We start from the raw sequence: 17,232 nt of genomic DNA, 5'->3' as shown, positions 1-17,232 counted from the left end.
GGGCACTTGGGTGGCTTAGTCAATTAAATGCCTGCCTTCAGTTCAGGTCAGAATCACCAGTCCTGGGATCCAGGCGCACATTGGGCTCCCTGTTCAGCAGAGTTCACTTCTTTCTCTCCCTCTGCACCCACCCCCCCCGCCCCGCCGCTGCTCATGCTCACCCTCCTCTCACACACTCTCTCTCAAATAAATAAAATATTTTTAAAAATTAAAATCACATGGGGCACGTGGGTGGCTCAATCTTTTAGATATTTGGCTCAGGTCATCGTAACAGGACTCAGCATGGAGTCCGCTTGAGATTCTCCCCCTCCACCCCAAATCCCACCCTACATGCACTCTCTAAAATAAGTAAATATTTAAAAAAATAAAATACACTGCATTGCATCACAGTAAAATTACAGTACTTGAGCTTTATAGGGTAGTAACTTCTAAAGACATGTCCTTAAAAATATCACAAGGAAAAACTTGTGTAGAATTTAATAAAAGTATAAAACTTTATACAATGAAAAATTACAAATACATAAAAAGAAAAAAATGATGGAGAAAATGGTCTATCAAGTATTACAAGGACTAACATCACTTGCCTAAGATACAGACTTCAAGAAAAATTAGCAATGGGATTTTCTTGTACAAAGTTCAATTTCCCTAGCAATCAAGACATATCAATGGTATCAAGAAGATACCATTTAACAGATAAACTGAAGGAAACTTGTGTAATTCCTTTCTCTAGGGAGCACTTTGTTCATACCTCTGTGATAGAGATACAATTTCCTCCCTTCCTATTTTCCTTTTCTGAGAACTTTCCTTCACGGCAAAGGATTGCTCTAGGATCCACAAGAGCAAAGGAATGCTCTAGGATCCACAAGAGAACTTTCCTTCACAGCAAAGGATTGCTCTAGGATCCACAAGAGAATAGTGCTACTCTGGTTCCTGAATTTCTAGTTTCTATTTCAGTCCCCTTGAGGCCTAACTGGGTTCTAAGACCTATATCTTTCTAATAATAAATTTGTTTTGCTTAAGTTTTTTTCTAGCAACCAAGTGACCAATGGATATAATACCCTGATAGACTATATGCTACAACTACATGACAGTTCTGCTTATATCAGAAGTTGAAAACTGGCAACTCAGATTGTTTTACCTGACCCACAAGGTGTTTCTCAAAAAGTATGAATTACATATTATGAATTATACTCTTCTTCACCAGACTTTGATCAAGTTCCTGGGAGGCAGGGACTCTATCTTATGTATCTTTGTTTTCCCAGTGCTAAACTCAATCCAAAAATACTTGCTGACTGAATAAACTATGCCAATAACATTTCTATAAAACTCTAAAGTTCTGACAATTGATTCATATATGAGAAGTAATAGCAGACTAAAATCCTAGTTATCCCACAGGGAAAACAATAAATAATGTCAATATACAATAAAACATAAAATATAGAACACATAAAAATGTGTCCTTTTGCCCAGTAAACCAACTCCTTCAAATGTATATATACTGAAGAAACAATTCAAAGGAAGAAAGAAAAAATATTATATGCATAACAAATGCCACAATATTATACAGTGAAAAGAAATAACAATTATGATTAAGTTTTGATATATGTATCAACTAAATAAGTTAGTATATATTCACTTAAAATATAATTATGAAAAAAATATAATTATGAAAATTATGAGAACATATACAGATAAGGGAATGCAACCTAAATTTTTTTTAAAGATTTTATTTATTTAACAGAGAGAGTGCACAAACAGGGGAAGCAGGAGGCAGAGGGAGAGGAAGAAGCAGACTTTCCAATGACTCTCTAATATGAGCTTGTTTTTTTATCCCTGCCTTTCTTCTCGGAAGCAAAAATTCACCAATGCATGAACACACACACAAACAGCAGCAGCAAGTAACTTAACCAAGGTCATATAGCTCAGAAGTGACAGTGAAAGGATATAAATCCACGTCTATTGATAGTAAGCCCACATTCCTAAGCCTCATACTAACTACACTGCCTACACACCCACTAATAAACACACATTATTAAGCACCTAGTGCACATAAAGCACTCTCCCTGGTATAAATAAGAACACACAAAAACACAATACATGGCACTTTTACAATTTTCAACGCAGTGCTTTATATGAAAAGCAAGATAAAGCATTGCTAATTAAAGATAAACATTGCTAATCCAAATCCAGTGTTTAATGCTTGATTAAATGTTGTAAGCATGTATCATAAATTTGATCAATTCTGAAGCCACAGAAAAGTACAAGAACTAAAATAATAAAAGTAGGAATTTTAAACATCTGAAATCTGCCTCTGTCAGACACAACTCTGCTAGAATTCAACAGCCCAGGAAAACAATTCACGTGTATGTATCAAGTGTACTCCAGCCATAAGAGACCTTTACCCAGATAGTACTTGTTTTTCCTTATTCTTATCATTTAAACAAAGAAAAAATTTTAATTTGAAAGCATCAATAATATAATAGTGTTATTTAACATATAACTACTGGTTAATGCGCCACAAATTTCTCATTTAACGCTCCACAACCTTGTGAAGTACTGCTATTCCATCCTACAACCAAGAAAATCTACAGGTGAGGAGGGATGCCTGGGTGGCTGTCAGTTAAACCTCCAACTCCAGGTTTCAGCTCAGGTTATGATCTCAGGGTCGGGAGATTGAGCCCCAATTCCACTTTATGTTGGGCATGGAGTCTGCTTAAAGTTCTCTCTCTCACTCTTCTCCACTCCCTCTTCTTAAATAAAAATAAAATTTTAGAAATAATAGAACCACTAAATCAAAAGAGGGAAAGGGAAAAGGGAAAAGGGAAAAGGGAAAAGGGAAAAGGGAAAAGGGAAGGAAAGGAAAGGAAAGGAAAGGAAAGGAAAGGAAAGGAAAGGAAAGGAAAAAAGAAAGAAGAGAAGAGAAGAGAAGAGAAGAGAAGAGAAGAGAAAGAAAAGAAGAAAAGAAAAGAAAAGAAAAGAAAAGAAAAGAAAAGAAAAGAAAAGAAAAGAAAAGAAAAGAAAAGAAAAGAAAAGAAAAGAAAAGAAAAGAAAAGAAAATTAAATTCATGGGTGAGGCAATGAGAGATGAAGTGTACTAAGTGACAAAATCCAAACTGGAACCAAGGCCTAACAAATGCATGCTTGTAACTATTATGTTACACTAACTTTTTAAATCATAATGCTTTTTAACATGTGGTACCAATATTCAAAAACTAAGTATAATGCTTTCAACTAGGTCAAACAAGTAGGACACTAGGAAAAAAGAGAAGTAAGAGCTTGTAGGATGCTGCCACTTATTAATCTTAGGGGGTTTTTTTTGTTATTGTTTAAAAATATAAAATTTGTTTAAATAGAGTAAGAAATGCCCAGAGAAAATATAACAAAGCATTTAATAAACTCAATTAGATACATGTTCAGTGTCAGGTTTGTAACCCTTCATTAAGTGCAAGACACTGTGTTAATACTACTGAAGTCCAATACTTCTTAGGGTGAGTTGAACCCTACTGATTCAAAAATACATGCCCAGGGACGCCTGGGTGGCTCAGTTGTGGAGCATCTGCCTTTGGCTCAGGTAGTAATCTTGGGGTCCTGGGATTGAGTTCCACATCAGGCTCCCCAAAGGGAGCCTGCTTCTCCCTCTGCCTAGGTCTCTGCCTCTGTGTCTCTCATGAATAAATAAATTAAAAAAAAAAAAAAAACTTTAAATGCCCATCTCACACATTTTTGATATATAAACTGAGAAAAATCCTTTAAATAATTAATTTGGTAACATTCATCAAAAGTCCTAAAATTTTGTCCTGACAATTCCATTGAGAACGATCTTTAAAAAATAAAAATGTTTTTACTCAAAGATATTCATTATATCATTATCTAAGTGGCCAAAAAATAAAATTTAAATTATAAAGAAATTTTTAAAATAGCCTAAATAACTACCTATAATAGTTATTTTTGTTCACCATAATCCCTTTCTCAGGAAAACTACCACTCAACTAATCTGTGTGATCTTATTGTCAATCTTGATTTTCTGTAGGTTCCCCAACTCACCCTACCCAAAGCCATAGTGGCTAGTGACTTTGCAGTACTTCATCTCCCAGGTCCCAGGAATTGACTAAGAAATTGACAATTAAAATACATCAGCATCAACCTGTGGACATCAAGAAAGAGAGGTTGTCTTGCATTGTGTTGCTACGCTAAAAGCTATGAGTGTCTGGAAGTTCCAAAAAGAAAAGGCTAGAAGAACCCAGAAATGGAAACAGAGGGACGCCTGGGTGGCTCAGCAATTGAGCGTCTGCTGCCTTCGGCCCAGGGCATGATCCTGGAAGTCCCAGGATTGAGTCCCACATTGGGCTCCCTGCATGGGCCTGCTTCTCCCTCTGCCTATGTCTCTGCCTCTCTCTCTCTCTCTCTGTGTGTGTGACTATCATAAATGAAAGAAGAAAGAAAAGAAAGAAAAGAAAAGAAAAGAAAAGAAAAGAAAAGAAAAGAAAAGAAAAGAAAAGAAAAGAAAAGAAAAGAAAAGAACGAAAGAAAGAAATCAATGACATTATTTGAGCTCTTGGATCAAAATTATTTCCAAAGTCATCTCATCCCCCTCTACACATATAATTCCCAGTTATATAAACTAATAAATTCTTTTTAACTTACCAAAGCATGTGTTAAGTTTTCATCACAAGTAAGCAAGAGAACCATGACTAACACACCACCTAAAGAATGTTTAACTGAGTTAGTAATAGTACATCCATTCAATGGAATACTGCCGACAAAGCAGTTTAACTGTTAACCTGCATGACTAGTTTTAATCCTGGCTCTGCTACATATTCTCTACGTGCTCTTCAGTAAGTTACTGAACCTCTCCGGGCCTCAATTTCCTCATCTGTAAAATAAGGATATAATGGTACTCATTTCATACGATTGTTAGAAGTAAATGAGTTACTATTTACAAAGTACCTGGAACAGGGCCTACCACTAAAGTATATGTATAAATAAATAAGATATAAAAAGATATATAAATGAGATACATAAGTAACACAACATTGACAAAATCACATAATTACAGCGGTATTTTTAAAGACTTGTGCCCCGAAAAATGAAAAACTAGTTTTAAAGAAGCAAACACACTATTTACCAAAAGCATAGGGAAAAAAATTGGGATGTGCCTCAGATCTTACAAGAGACAGGATGAATTTGACTGGCTTCAAACAAATCCCTAGGACCTTCTCCAGTGGCACTATACTTATCATCAGACAGGAAGCACATACCTACTGTCAAGTGTGGAATCATGAAATCATACAATGTATCACATTTAACAATAGTTGCAGATACTATTAACAAGAAAACTTAAAAATTTAAATCTAGAAAAAGTTTGTCATTATCTCCAGCTAAACTGGTTTCCCAGGAAGGCACACATTATGAGCATAACCAATTCTTAATAATTCATATTAATGAAGAATAAATATTACAAGTCATCTACAAAAGTCACTCATATCTGACTTTGTAATGCATCTTTGTAGAATGTAAGCATTTTTGCTTAAATATGGGCATAACTTGTCTTCTTGATATTCTCAACAGTTCAGACCTAATAATGAAGCCACATGAGAAGATTTAAGTTTCAAAACCTAAAAATAAAGTTTCAAAACCTACTCCCTGGATCAGCTCTTCGTATCTTTCCACACCATGCTTTGAATTCCTATTAACTTACTCAAATTCTGTCTCTCGTTAGATTTACGAAATAATACATGTTACCAAGAGATTTGTTTTACAAGCAATAAAGTAATTAAAATTAAATGCTTTAGGGATGCCTGGGTGGCTCAGTGGTTGAGTGTCTGCCCTTGGGCTTAGGGCGTGATCCTGGGATCCGGGATTGAGTCTCACATCAAGTCCCACATCAGGCTCCCCGCAAGGAGCCTGCTTCTTCTCTCTCTGCTGTGTCTCTGCCTCTGTCTCTCATAAATAAATAAAAATCTTTAAAAAAAAATAAAATAAAACTATGTGCTTTAAAAATACTTCTTATAGGGATCCCTGGGTGGCGCAGCGGTTTGGCGCCTGCCTTTGGCCCAGGGCGCGATCCTGGAGACCAGGGATCGAATCCCACGTTGGGCTCCCGGTGCATGGAGCCTGCTTCTCTCTCTCTCTCTCTAAAATAAATAAATAAATGAATGAATGAATGAATGAATGAATGAATGAATAAATAAATAAAATTAAATAAATAAATAAAATTAAATAAATAAAATAAATAAAATAAAATAAAATACTTCTTATAGATGTGCCATATTGAGCTTCAAGCCTCTTTTCCCTGCCCAAACACTAATAGCAAAGATCCACCACTAAAGCACTCAATTTTATTCAGAGACCTTTTTTAAAGATTTTATTTATTCATGAGAGACACAGAAAAAGAGAAGCAGAGACATAGGCAGAGGGAGAAGCAGGCTCCCTGTGGGGAGCCGGATGCAGGGCTCAATCCCAGGACTCCAGGATCATACCCTGAGCCTAAGGCAGACACTTAACTCCTGAGCCACCCAGGCATCCCTATTCAGAGCCTTATGCATGAGATTATAAAGCCTCCACAGTAAGTAGTAACTCCTGTACTGACAGTGGAAAATTCTTTGTTCAAATTCTAATGTTTGTTATGGCTGTGATGGGCTTATAGGCCAAAAAAGGAAGATAAATGGCATCCCAATTAAGACTATTAAACATAAAAATAAGGTTTTTCATTAGTGTACCTCTAACATTTCCCATGAAAGAACTAAACAGATCTGAAAAAATGAAATGTAAGATTCACAGCTGGCACAGCCTTTTAAACTGGGTTGCTTGACTTGGGGCTTATTATGCATGTTACTTTTTATTTTTTTATTTTTATTTTTTGCGTGTTACTTTTTAATCTTATCTTCCTACATGTATAAAACTCATGCAAAAAACAAATAATAAAAGTTTACAGATAAACTTAATGAGCCTAAGAGACTGATTAGTAAATTAAAAAAAAAAAAAACTAAGAAATTAACCAAAACCAAATTTCTCTATTTTGGGCAATATATCCTTGTGGGTAAAATGCAGACTTTGTTCAAATCTCAGCCCTAACTGCATCATGGGCAAGGGTCTTCACTTCTCTGTGCTTCAGTTTCCTCGTCTGTAAAATGAGAATGAAAGTTATATATACCTCAGTTATAAGAAACAGCTAACTAAACTGTAGTTATTATTGTTGCTGCTAACCATATGACTCTCTAAAATATAACCTGCCTAAGAATTACTAACATAAGCATCTTCCTGGATCTGAAAATATATGCACATCAAGATATATAATCACTCCATTTTTAAGCAAACTTAACAGTCCCTCAACAAAACTTTTGTTGGGGGCCAATTCTACAGAGGACATCCTAGTATGCACCAAATACAGAAATGAACAAAACTGTCTCTGAATTCAAGACTTTTCCAACTAGTAGGCAAAATAAATAAAACTATAATAAAAGGCAACATGATGGAGATGCTATGAAATCATGACAAATCAAAACACTAATAAACAGAAAACACCTAAGTCAGGGTTAGTGGGGGGAGCAAACACTTCTTCCTGAATCTAATTACTTCATTACAGAGTATCACACTGTCATTTATGTAATTAACATAGTTTTTCATATATTCATAACAAGGCTTTAGAACATAGACCATTAAAAAAAAAAAAAAGATCATTCAGCACACTACATACCACGCTGATAAATAAACCTGACACTTCTTTTCGTAACAATGAAGGCTATCTTCTCTTAACAAACCCAAACGCAACCTTGAAAAAAGGTCACATTGCTTCTTTAGGAAACATTTCTCTCACCAATAAATGAAAGCTTCCAAATTCTCCTCCAGTAAGTTTTATTAGGTCTAATGTCAAAAGAATAGTATTTTTGAAAGACCTTTGAGAGCCTTGAATCCAAACCCCCTCATTTTACAGATGAAAAGAAGCCACAAAGTACAAAGAAAAAAAAAAAAAGCACTAAGTGAGAGTCAGAAAACTGAATTTTGGTCCCAAGTCTTTCACAGCAAAAGCCTGGGCAAATAATCTAAGTTTCCTCATCTGTAAAATGAGAGGTTTGGACTCAATTGCTTCCAACGTCCCTTTCAGCTCTACAATTCTCATTTTATGAAACTGAAGCAGAGATAAGCAACTGGCCCAAGGTTACACAGCCAGTTAATGGCAAAGCAGGGACTACAGTAGGATTCCAATTATAACCAATGCACTTTCTCATCTGTACCATACTGCTTCTGCTTCATAACACTATTCTTCTAAATTATTCTAAGATTTTTGGAAATTATTAACAACCATGAAGGATTTTATGAAACTAAATGACTTATTTCTATGGTTCTTCTATAGAAAATGAGCTCTAGGGATCCCTGGGTGGCGCAGCGGTTTGGCGCCTGCCTTTGGCCCAGGGCGCGATCCTGGAGACCGGGGATCGAATCCCACGTCGGGCTCCCGGTGCATGGAGCCTGCTTCTCCCTCTGCCTGTGTCTCTGCCTCTCTCTCTCTCTGTGACTATCATAAATAAATAAAAAAAAAAAAGAAAAAAAAAAAAAAAAGAAAAGAAAATGAGCTCTAAACCCAAATGCTACAAGTACATGTTGTCTCAAACTGTGTGTCACTACACAGTTGACCTCAACAAAATTATGGGAATTTATGCTTAACTTCCCTAAAATCTAACCTTTCAATCCAACTCACAGAAGAGATTATGTTCCTTATAAAATTAAAATATGAATTGTTAGGAGTAATGATAAATATTACATACATAATTCTCTGAATAAGATGAAAATTAAAATTCTTCACTTCAGGGCGCCTGGGTGGCTCAGTGGTTGAATGTGTCTGCCTTTGGCTCAGGTCGTGATCCTGTTGGGAGCCTGCTTCTCCCTCTGCCTAGGTCTCTGCCTCTCTCTGTGTCTTTCTCATGAGTAAATAAAATCTTAACTAAGTTAACTAATTAATTTAATTAAATTCTTCACTTTAGCTTATATTCTGGTTATACTTGATATGCATTTTTAAGTTCAAGAGTAATCAATTTAGACACTTTTCCTTCATGTATCCTGAAAAGACTAACTTTATTTTTTTTTTTTAAGATTTTATTTATTTACTCACAAGAGACAGAGAGAGGGAGAGAGAGAGAGTCAGAGACACATGTAGAGGGGGAAGCAGGGAGCCCAACGTGGGACTCAATCCCAGGTCTCCAGGATCACGCCCTGGGCTGAAGGCGGCGCCGGCGCTAAACCGCTGAGCCACCCGGGCTGCCCAAAAAACTCTCTAACTTTAAAACCATTAGAAAAGATTAAGCATTCCCCTGAACACATAAACAATCACAAATAAAAGACTACATGGTGATAGGTTCTCTTTCAAAACTGAAAATCAGCCCCCGCAGTATTCTAAATTCTGTGCACAAATATATTACAAACTCTACTAAACTGTATCACAAGCAGCATCTGATTCCCCAAAATGCCTTCAAAGCTTATTATATTTCACAGGGTATTTAGCAAGATTTCAGGAGGACTGATAATGCGGATTCCAGAAAATAATCAGAGGAAAAACACCATAAAAATGCAAAATAAAATCAACAATAGTTTCATACTAGTGGCTGAAGAGAATACTCAAAATTATATATACATATAGAAGTATAGTTTAACCACAGTATTTAGATATTTTTTTTAAATCCACAGAATGTTTACATTTTTAAAGTGGATGGGACCTAAAGTCACTTAATCCAGTAGCATCCAAAATAAGACTCGATCTCTCCCCTAACCAAAAATGTCCCTGTAGACTGCTTTAAATTCTTTCTGCTACATACTTTTTCCTAATTTAAATTTTGTTAACATATAGTGCAATATTGCTTTCTGAAATTACTAAAAACTTTTAAGATCAGTTTTTTCCACTGCTGGAGAGGTCTAGCATGGTCAAAAAATTATACTGCATTCTATCTATGCCTTTCTAACTTTCACCTGCTAGTCTACATCCTAAAGACAGAATGCATTTACTCTCTCTGCTATTTATGTTTTTGGAACACCTGAAGATAGCTGTCACGCTTTGCATTCTTTTAGTGGTCTCTTCTTTAGGCTATAAATGTTATGGTCCACAGATTACTTACTTGTGGGTCCTGGAGACAATTCTGAAATACAATGAACTTCCACACTGCAAGTAAAGTTTTAAAAAACCGCCTCTTGTCAAATTTTGGTGTAATATCAAAGAAAAATATATACAACTTATAAAAGGACTATTAAAATACACCAAGTTTTCTAACTACAAAGCTATTCGAAGCTGGATTCTCTTCACAATACCTCAATCAAAATATATCGCAACAGACTAAAGCAGAAGCAAACTTTAGCTGTCTTCTAATAAGCCAGAAACCAAAGTGATGCAAGAATATGAAACAAGGGCACCTGGGTGGCTTAGTGGCTGAGCATCTGCCTTTGGCTCAGGTCACGATCCCAGGGTCCTGGAATCAAGTCCTGCATCAGGCTCTCCATGGGGAGCCCGCTTCTCCCTCTTCCTATATCTCTCTTTCTGTGTCTCTCATGAATAAATAAATAAACTCTTAAAAAAAAAAAAAAGAGTATGAAACAAGCCACTAGTTTCCCTAACGTTTTTGTTTTAGAATATTTAATCATGGGATCCCTGGCTGGCGCAGCAGTTTGGCGCCTGCCTTTGGGCCAGGGCGCGATCCTGGAGACCCGGGATCGAATCCCACATCGGGCTCCCTGTGCACGGAGCCTGCTTCTCCCTCTGCCTATGTCTCTCCCTCTCTCTCTCCCTCTGTGTGACTATCATAAAAAAAAAAAAAAAAGAATATTTAATCATTTGAAAATTTGTTAACAAGTAATCAGCTTATTATTTTTGATAAGTATCTTTGAAACTATTTCTAAAACAGTAAATACCAATAGACATAACCCAGATAAATAAAATTTCTGTGGCGTCCTCGTAATTTTTAAGACAGTAAAGGGTTCCTGAGACCAAAAAATGTGTTTTCCCAGGGACAGATTCCCAGACAGCTAACTATCCTGGATTCTCTCCTTTCTCTCTCTCGCCTAATACATAAATGTGCCTCTATAAAGAAGGTACCTATCACATTATCTATTCATAAGCTAAAATCCTTAAACATACAACCCTGTCCTCCTACAGCTAATGATTTCAAGAAACTAAAAGGGCCACGTGGTACACCTTTATTTTTAACAACTCCCTACAGGTATTACTCAATCATCCAGTGTCAAGTATCTTAAATCTTCTAAGGGATGCAATCTGCAAACAGGAAAACAGAGCAAGTTTAATTACACTGTATCACCTTTTTAAGCAAACTACTTTCACTATTTACATAAAAGTAAAGCATAGGGATCCCTGGGTGGCGCAGCGGTTTGGCGCCTGCCTTTGGCCCAGGGCGCGATCCTGGAGACCCGGGATCGAATCCCACATCGGGCTCCCGGTGCATGGAGCCTGCTTCTCCCTCTGCCTATGTCTCTGCCTCTCTCTCTTTCTCTGTGACTATCATAAATAAATAAAAATTAAAAAAAAAAGTAAAGCATATTATTCATATCTGGTAAGATGAACAGAAAAGAAAAATGCTAGTCTTCTGCATAATCTTTTGATTCTTAGCAATAACTAATTCAAAAGTACCCATATACTAATAGAAAAAAAAATCTGTTAATCTAGCCAATATGACTCTGGGTTCCTAGGTCCCAGTAAAGCAAAATTGACCACTATTTGGAAATTTACTTAATTTCTTAATTTCCCATTTCCTTAATCACAGGATTATTAGAAGATAAAATGGGATAGAGATCACAGGCTTAAAAGATCCAACATGAAATCTAGAGCTACACTGCTGAGAACCTCTCAGGGAAGTTCAAGATTGATAAAGGAAAATCTCTGAGATTCAGGAAAAGCAGTTGTCTACTTTGTATCATACCAATTCCTAAATTCCAGGACGCCTGGGTGGCTCAGCGATTTGGCGCCTGCCCTCGGCCCAGGGTGTGATCCTGGAGAGCCAGGATGGAGTCCCACATTTGGCTCCCTGCATCGAGCCTGTTTCTCTCTCTCTGCCTGTCTCTGCCTCTCTTTCTGTATCTCTCATTAATAAATAAAATCTTTGAAAAAAAATTCCTAAATTCCAACAAATCCCTAAATCTTATTATAATATTTAAATATTATTAGGTATGCTTTATTTGTAATCAAATTAAACTCTATAAAGATGAGCATGAGAACAGGATGAGAAAGGAAGAAAGCCAAAATGTGAAGCACTGAAAATAATGTTACAATACTAGATTTTTGGTTTCAAATATATCAAAACTTCAAAATAATCCATTTTTACAGATATTTACAATATATCTTCAAAAACAGCCCATTTTCAAAGTTAAAGTTTGCTTAAGAGCACTTCATCACATAACCTTAAAAATACATGTACACATATATATCTTTTAAGTCCAAATTTTTCTATTATATATTACATTAAATTGGTTCAATTCTTCAGAAACAAAGTTTGTTCTCACCTTGATACATATATTCAAGTTCTACTAATATTAATTATTCTTACAGTCACTGTAAGTCCAAAGCTCTCTCAACGTACATCAATTTATACAATATACTAACACGTACACCTGCAAAAGATGCTAAACACTTGTTAAAATGAAAACTGGGATCTCACTCAATAGAAAATGTCTTCATCGTATATCTAGGGTTTCATATATGCAATTCCTGTTAGCACTAATGATATGAGACTGCAGCTTCAAGATAAATATATATAACCCTTGAGAAGATTAACACAGTTTTAACTTACATGCTGGTTGGTCAAAAAGAAATACACCACTGTGGCCATAGAGGTACTTGGTGAAATATAACGATCACAAAAGCATGTCTTGTTTTTTCATTAACAAAAGATTCACTAATTTACTTTATATAAAAGCCTACTGTAACCCAAACTTCTAGAAAGAATTCTGGTTATTCAGAAGTTCAAGCTAAATTATTCCAACCCCTCAGAATTTTCAAACATCAGGAAAAGTACAGAATAGTATAGAAGTTTGTTTTTGGTTTTTTTTTTGTTTTTTTTTTTTAACTAGAGTTGAAGTAATCTCAGAAACTCACAATCTAATTTTGCAGTCCCCAAATTACTGATAACTGATGTTACAGATGAACAATTCAACACTATGTCCTCTCAGTATCTAGTACAGCCCCTGGCTCACAGAAATGGCTCAATAAATATTTGAGAAATGAATGAATGAAAAAAAGGTAAAGCCTTTTAAAAGGCAGTCTTTCCCATGGCCATCATTTACTATAACTCATTGCACTCTCACTGATAACACTACCATTAAGCATCTTAATGAAACTACAAAAGTAGAAGTATGCTAAAAGCACCAACTGCTCTGTCTACAAAATAGATTTTGAAACATTCATTTACAAATTTTCAAGTGCAAAAAGAAAAATCGCCAGATGCACTAAATTTGAATTAGTCAAAAAATAAACTTTTATCTTGTGATAATCAGAACTCGGTGTTGGGGGTGAGAGGGAAAGGGGTCTGTTAATACATTCTGCATGTCTAATGGATGCCATAAATCAAATCTTTCCATGAATTTTCTGGAGCAAATTCATGCCAATCTTTGAGCCTATTGTCACTTTCACACATGCTCACAGGAACAAAATGACAAAGAATGCTATGCCTGAACCACTAGATTCAGGGCACAAAACACTTGATTAACAATTGTCAAGGCCAGATAGTAAATATTGACAGAGATCTTCAAAATAAATTAACCCCACCGATTCCTACATAAATTAAAGCTCCTGGTTTCTTTGAAGGATTCACCAGACTACTGGACTTCCAGACGTTTTTTTTTGAAAATGTGGCTTCAGTCTCCCTGTGTGACACAACTGGGAGTGCACAGAACAACCCATTTACCAATTGCTGATGAATACCGCTAAACGTTTTCCCAGACAAAAGGGGCGTCAAACGCCGATTCCACGCGCGTTACATTCTTCCCCCATAAACGCGCGTTCTCCCAGATTTCACCTTATGTCGTACACTTAAAGTTAAATACAGCAAGTTAAAAAATGTAAGTCAAAAGCACTCCTGTGTCTTACTATGGCTGTGTAACTGCTACATCTGGCGGCAGCACCCTTTGCATGCAAGAAACCAGAAAACTTAGAAAACAATTGCTAACCGATCCGGTGCGTGTTTGCATTCACCTTTACCCCGGTTGTTTCCCGCAAGACCCCACGACCCTGCGAGAGAGAGAGAGAGAGAGAGAGAGAGAGAGGGAGGGGGGGAGGGAGAGAGGACGCACAGACGCGCGGGAGGTGATGGCGAAGGAAGAGAAAGTTGCAGCCATCTGGAGGGGGTGGTTTTAAAAGCCTGCCCACGAGTCCAGCCTGTCGTTTAAACTGCTCTAAGGGGCCAGGCAGGGGATCCAAGTCGGGCTTTGACAATGTAAGCGACTCCCCCCCCCCCCCCCGCCCCAGGGGCAGGCGCCGTGCCAGCGAGGGCATCCTCCTCCGGGTCCCGGGCTGCGAGGCTCGCCGAGCGGGGACCGCCTCTAGGGGAGGAGTGCGCGGGGGAAGGGGAGGGGGCTCAGGGATGAAGGCTTCACCGGGAGGGAAAACCCACCGGAGAGCGGAGGCCAGGAGGTTAAGAGCGCTGAGTGCACTAGCAAATGGAGCAGAAAGGGGCTGGCGTCCGGGGGGAGCGGGGGGGCGCTTCCCACCCTAGCAGCCAGGCTGCTCCGAGCCCCGTGCGAGTCTGCGCGCCGCGCCGCGCCCCGCGCCCTCCGGCGCGCACCCCCTCGGCCGCCGCCGCCGCCGCCGCCGCCCGCGAACCGCCCCCCGCAGCCGGGCGGCCTCGCGTCCACCTCGCCACCATCCCCCACCCTGGGGTCGGGGAGAGAGACCGGGGGGGAGCGGAGGCCCGCGGGCGGGCGCGACGGCGCTTACCTTCCCTGGGCCTCCCGGATGGCGGCGTGTGATTCAGCAGGGACCTGGCCGCCGCCGCCGAGCCCGGGGTTGGAGACGTGGAGAGCTGGGACCAAGATGGCGGCCCCTCCAAACTTCCACTGCTACTTTGGACACTCATCAAGCTACTTTCTGGGAACCCGACTCCCCCCGTGCGACGGCGGCGGCGGCGGCGGCGGCAACGGCCCCGGCACCCGCCTCCGTCATGGCGGGGGCCGCGCGCTGAGGGCGAGCGACGGAGCGAGGGAGGGCAGGGAGGGGAGAGTCAAGGGGATGGGGGAGGAAGCCGAGGAGGGGGGAGGTGGGGAGGGAAGAGGTGAGGGGAGGAGGAAAAGGGGGAGAAGCGAGGGAGCAGGCGGGCGCGCCGGGGAGGAGGCGGGGGGAAGGAGCGCGGCGGCGGAGGCGTCGAGGGGGCGCCCGCCGGGTGCGGGCGGAGCGCGGGCAGCGCCGGCCGAGGGCACTTCCGCGAGCGGAACCTGCCGGCACCTCTGCAGTGCGTCGGCCCCCGGCGTCGCCTGGGCGGCGGCGGCGGCGGCGGCGGCGGCGGGCGGTGGGTGGCGGCTGAGGCGGCTGAGGCGGCGGGGTAACCTCTGCATCAGTTACAGGCGGCGGCGGCGTCACGCGCCGCCTGTGCAAACACTATCGCGAGGCTCCTGCGCCTCCGGTAGCGGCGGCGGCGGCGGCGGCGGCCGCGGGAGCAGGCAGGGGGGAGGGACCTGCCAGGGGTGGGGGGCGGGGGTGGGGAGGGAGCCCGCGCGCCCCGCCGGAGGGAGGGAGGGAGGAGACGCGGGCGCCCGGCGCCCCTGGCGCCCCCGCCGATCGCAGCGCGGGGCCGGCGGATTGGCGAGCGCGGGGGCGGCCTCCTCGCGCCGGCCGGAGGGAGGCGCACCCCGCACGCGCCCCCGCCTCGTCGCTCCGCTCGGGCTCCCGCTCCGGAGCCACCTGACTCCCCCCGCCCCCGCCCCAGCCCCGCGCCCGGCCCGCCCCCCTCCCTCCCACCCCGCCTGGGGAGAAGCGCGTCTGCCTCGCCGGGCTGCCGTTCTCAGGACTTCTAGCCGATCATTTCTCGAAACGGAACTGGAAAGTTAAAAGAGTTGCTTGCTTGCTGGTGTCTCTTGCCCCTCCGTACTGTGCAGAAAAAAAAAAAAAAAAAAAAAAGACCTCCGTGCGTCTCCGCGTGTGCAGAATTGGGAGTGATTACTGCATAAAAGAGCTCAAAAAATAAGTTGGGGGCGAGGGTGGGTGAAAGTAAAAGTTGATGAATGTTTTCCAAAAAAAGACCATCCTTGCCGGTGTTGTGCACTCTGTGCAGTAGAGCAGCTCTTAAAAAAAAAAAAAAACAAAAAAAGTAAACGGACGATCTAAATAGAAAATTGTAAGTAATGCACTTGTTTAGGGAAACTATCCAGTGTTCATCTTGTGTTAGGGGGTATGGTTTCTAGAAAGTTCCAATTCGTCCCCATGCCGCCGCTGAGTCCCCTGCTAGAAAATCCCAAAGCAAATTACAGCATTTGCTAAAATTTATAGATGCAGTGTGGCTTTCTACACACCTACACACGTAAGACACACCAGGGATTGGGCATCTTGTACATAAAAGAGCAGTCTAATAGTTCGGGAAAAATACAACAAGGTTATTGCTCTCTGAAAAAACCAAATTGAATAGAACACTAAACAGATTATGATATAGAGCAACTGCATAGACATGAGGAAATGGTATGATTACCAGGAGGACAAAAATGTCATTTCTATTTTTTATTTTTATGACTTTGCATTTCTCATAGTAATGTTGTGTTCAGATAAGCTATCATGCTGGAATAGGACCTTGGTTGTCAGTTATCTCCAGAAGTAATTTTAGTTTTCTTATGCTGCAGATTCTTCAGTGAGTTTTTAGTCATGTTCTGCTTCTCAAACTTAAGAGGCGGATCTCAACAAATTAAAAAACTTGTGAGGTATAACCGACGTACATAAACCCATATTTAAAGGGTACCATATGAGAAGTTTTGATGTGTATACAACCCCAAAATGGATTCCATAATCAAGATAATGAATGTAGCCACCAGTCTCCACAAGTGTCCTCTACCCTGTTGATGTTCTCTTGCACTCCAACCCCACAACCAAGTAACCACAGGCCTGCTTTCTGTCACTTAGTTTGTATTTTCCAGAATTTTAGATACAGTGTGTACTTGTCTAGCTTCTTTTTCTCAACCTGAGTTTCATCTACATTATTGCACTTAATCATTTATTTTTTTATTGCTGAGTAGTCCATTGTATGAATATGCTCCTCTTTGTTG

The 17,232-nt window shown here is 40.4% G+C and overlaps 1 protein-coding gene across 3 annotated transcripts in view; it reads right to left on the bottom strand.

Annotated features, from left to right (window-relative positions):
* Positions 1–15,200, bottom strand: part of TLK1 (tousled like kinase 1) — a 147,604-nt gene extending 132,404 nt beyond the window's left edge. For 2 of the 3 annotated variants that reach the window (XM_077883195.1, XM_077883197.1), the window contains exons 1-2: positions 14,924–15,200; positions 14,601–14,639 (exon numbers count right to left, since the gene is read on the bottom strand). In XM_077883195.1, the coding sequence (XP_077739321.1) occupies positions 14,601–14,639; positions 14,924–15,062 (178 nt within the window). In that variant the 5' untranslated portion in view covers positions 15,063–15,200. The remainder of the gene's footprint in view (positions 1–14,600; positions 14,640–14,923) is intronic. The other variant, XM_077883196.1, reaches the window with a different exon arrangement.
* Positions 15,201–17,232: the final 2,032 nt, after the last annotated feature.

Source organism: Canis aureus, chromosome 34, assembly GCF_053574225.1.
Source record: "Canis aureus isolate CA01 chromosome 34, VMU_Caureus_v.1.0, whole genome shotgun sequence".
In the NCBI taxonomy this organism is placed as follows: domain Eukaryota; kingdom Metazoa; phylum Chordata; class Mammalia; order Carnivora; family Canidae; genus Canis; species Canis aureus.
Note: the sequence above shows the minus strand (reverse complement) of the source record. Positions and strands in the feature narration are given on the sequence as shown.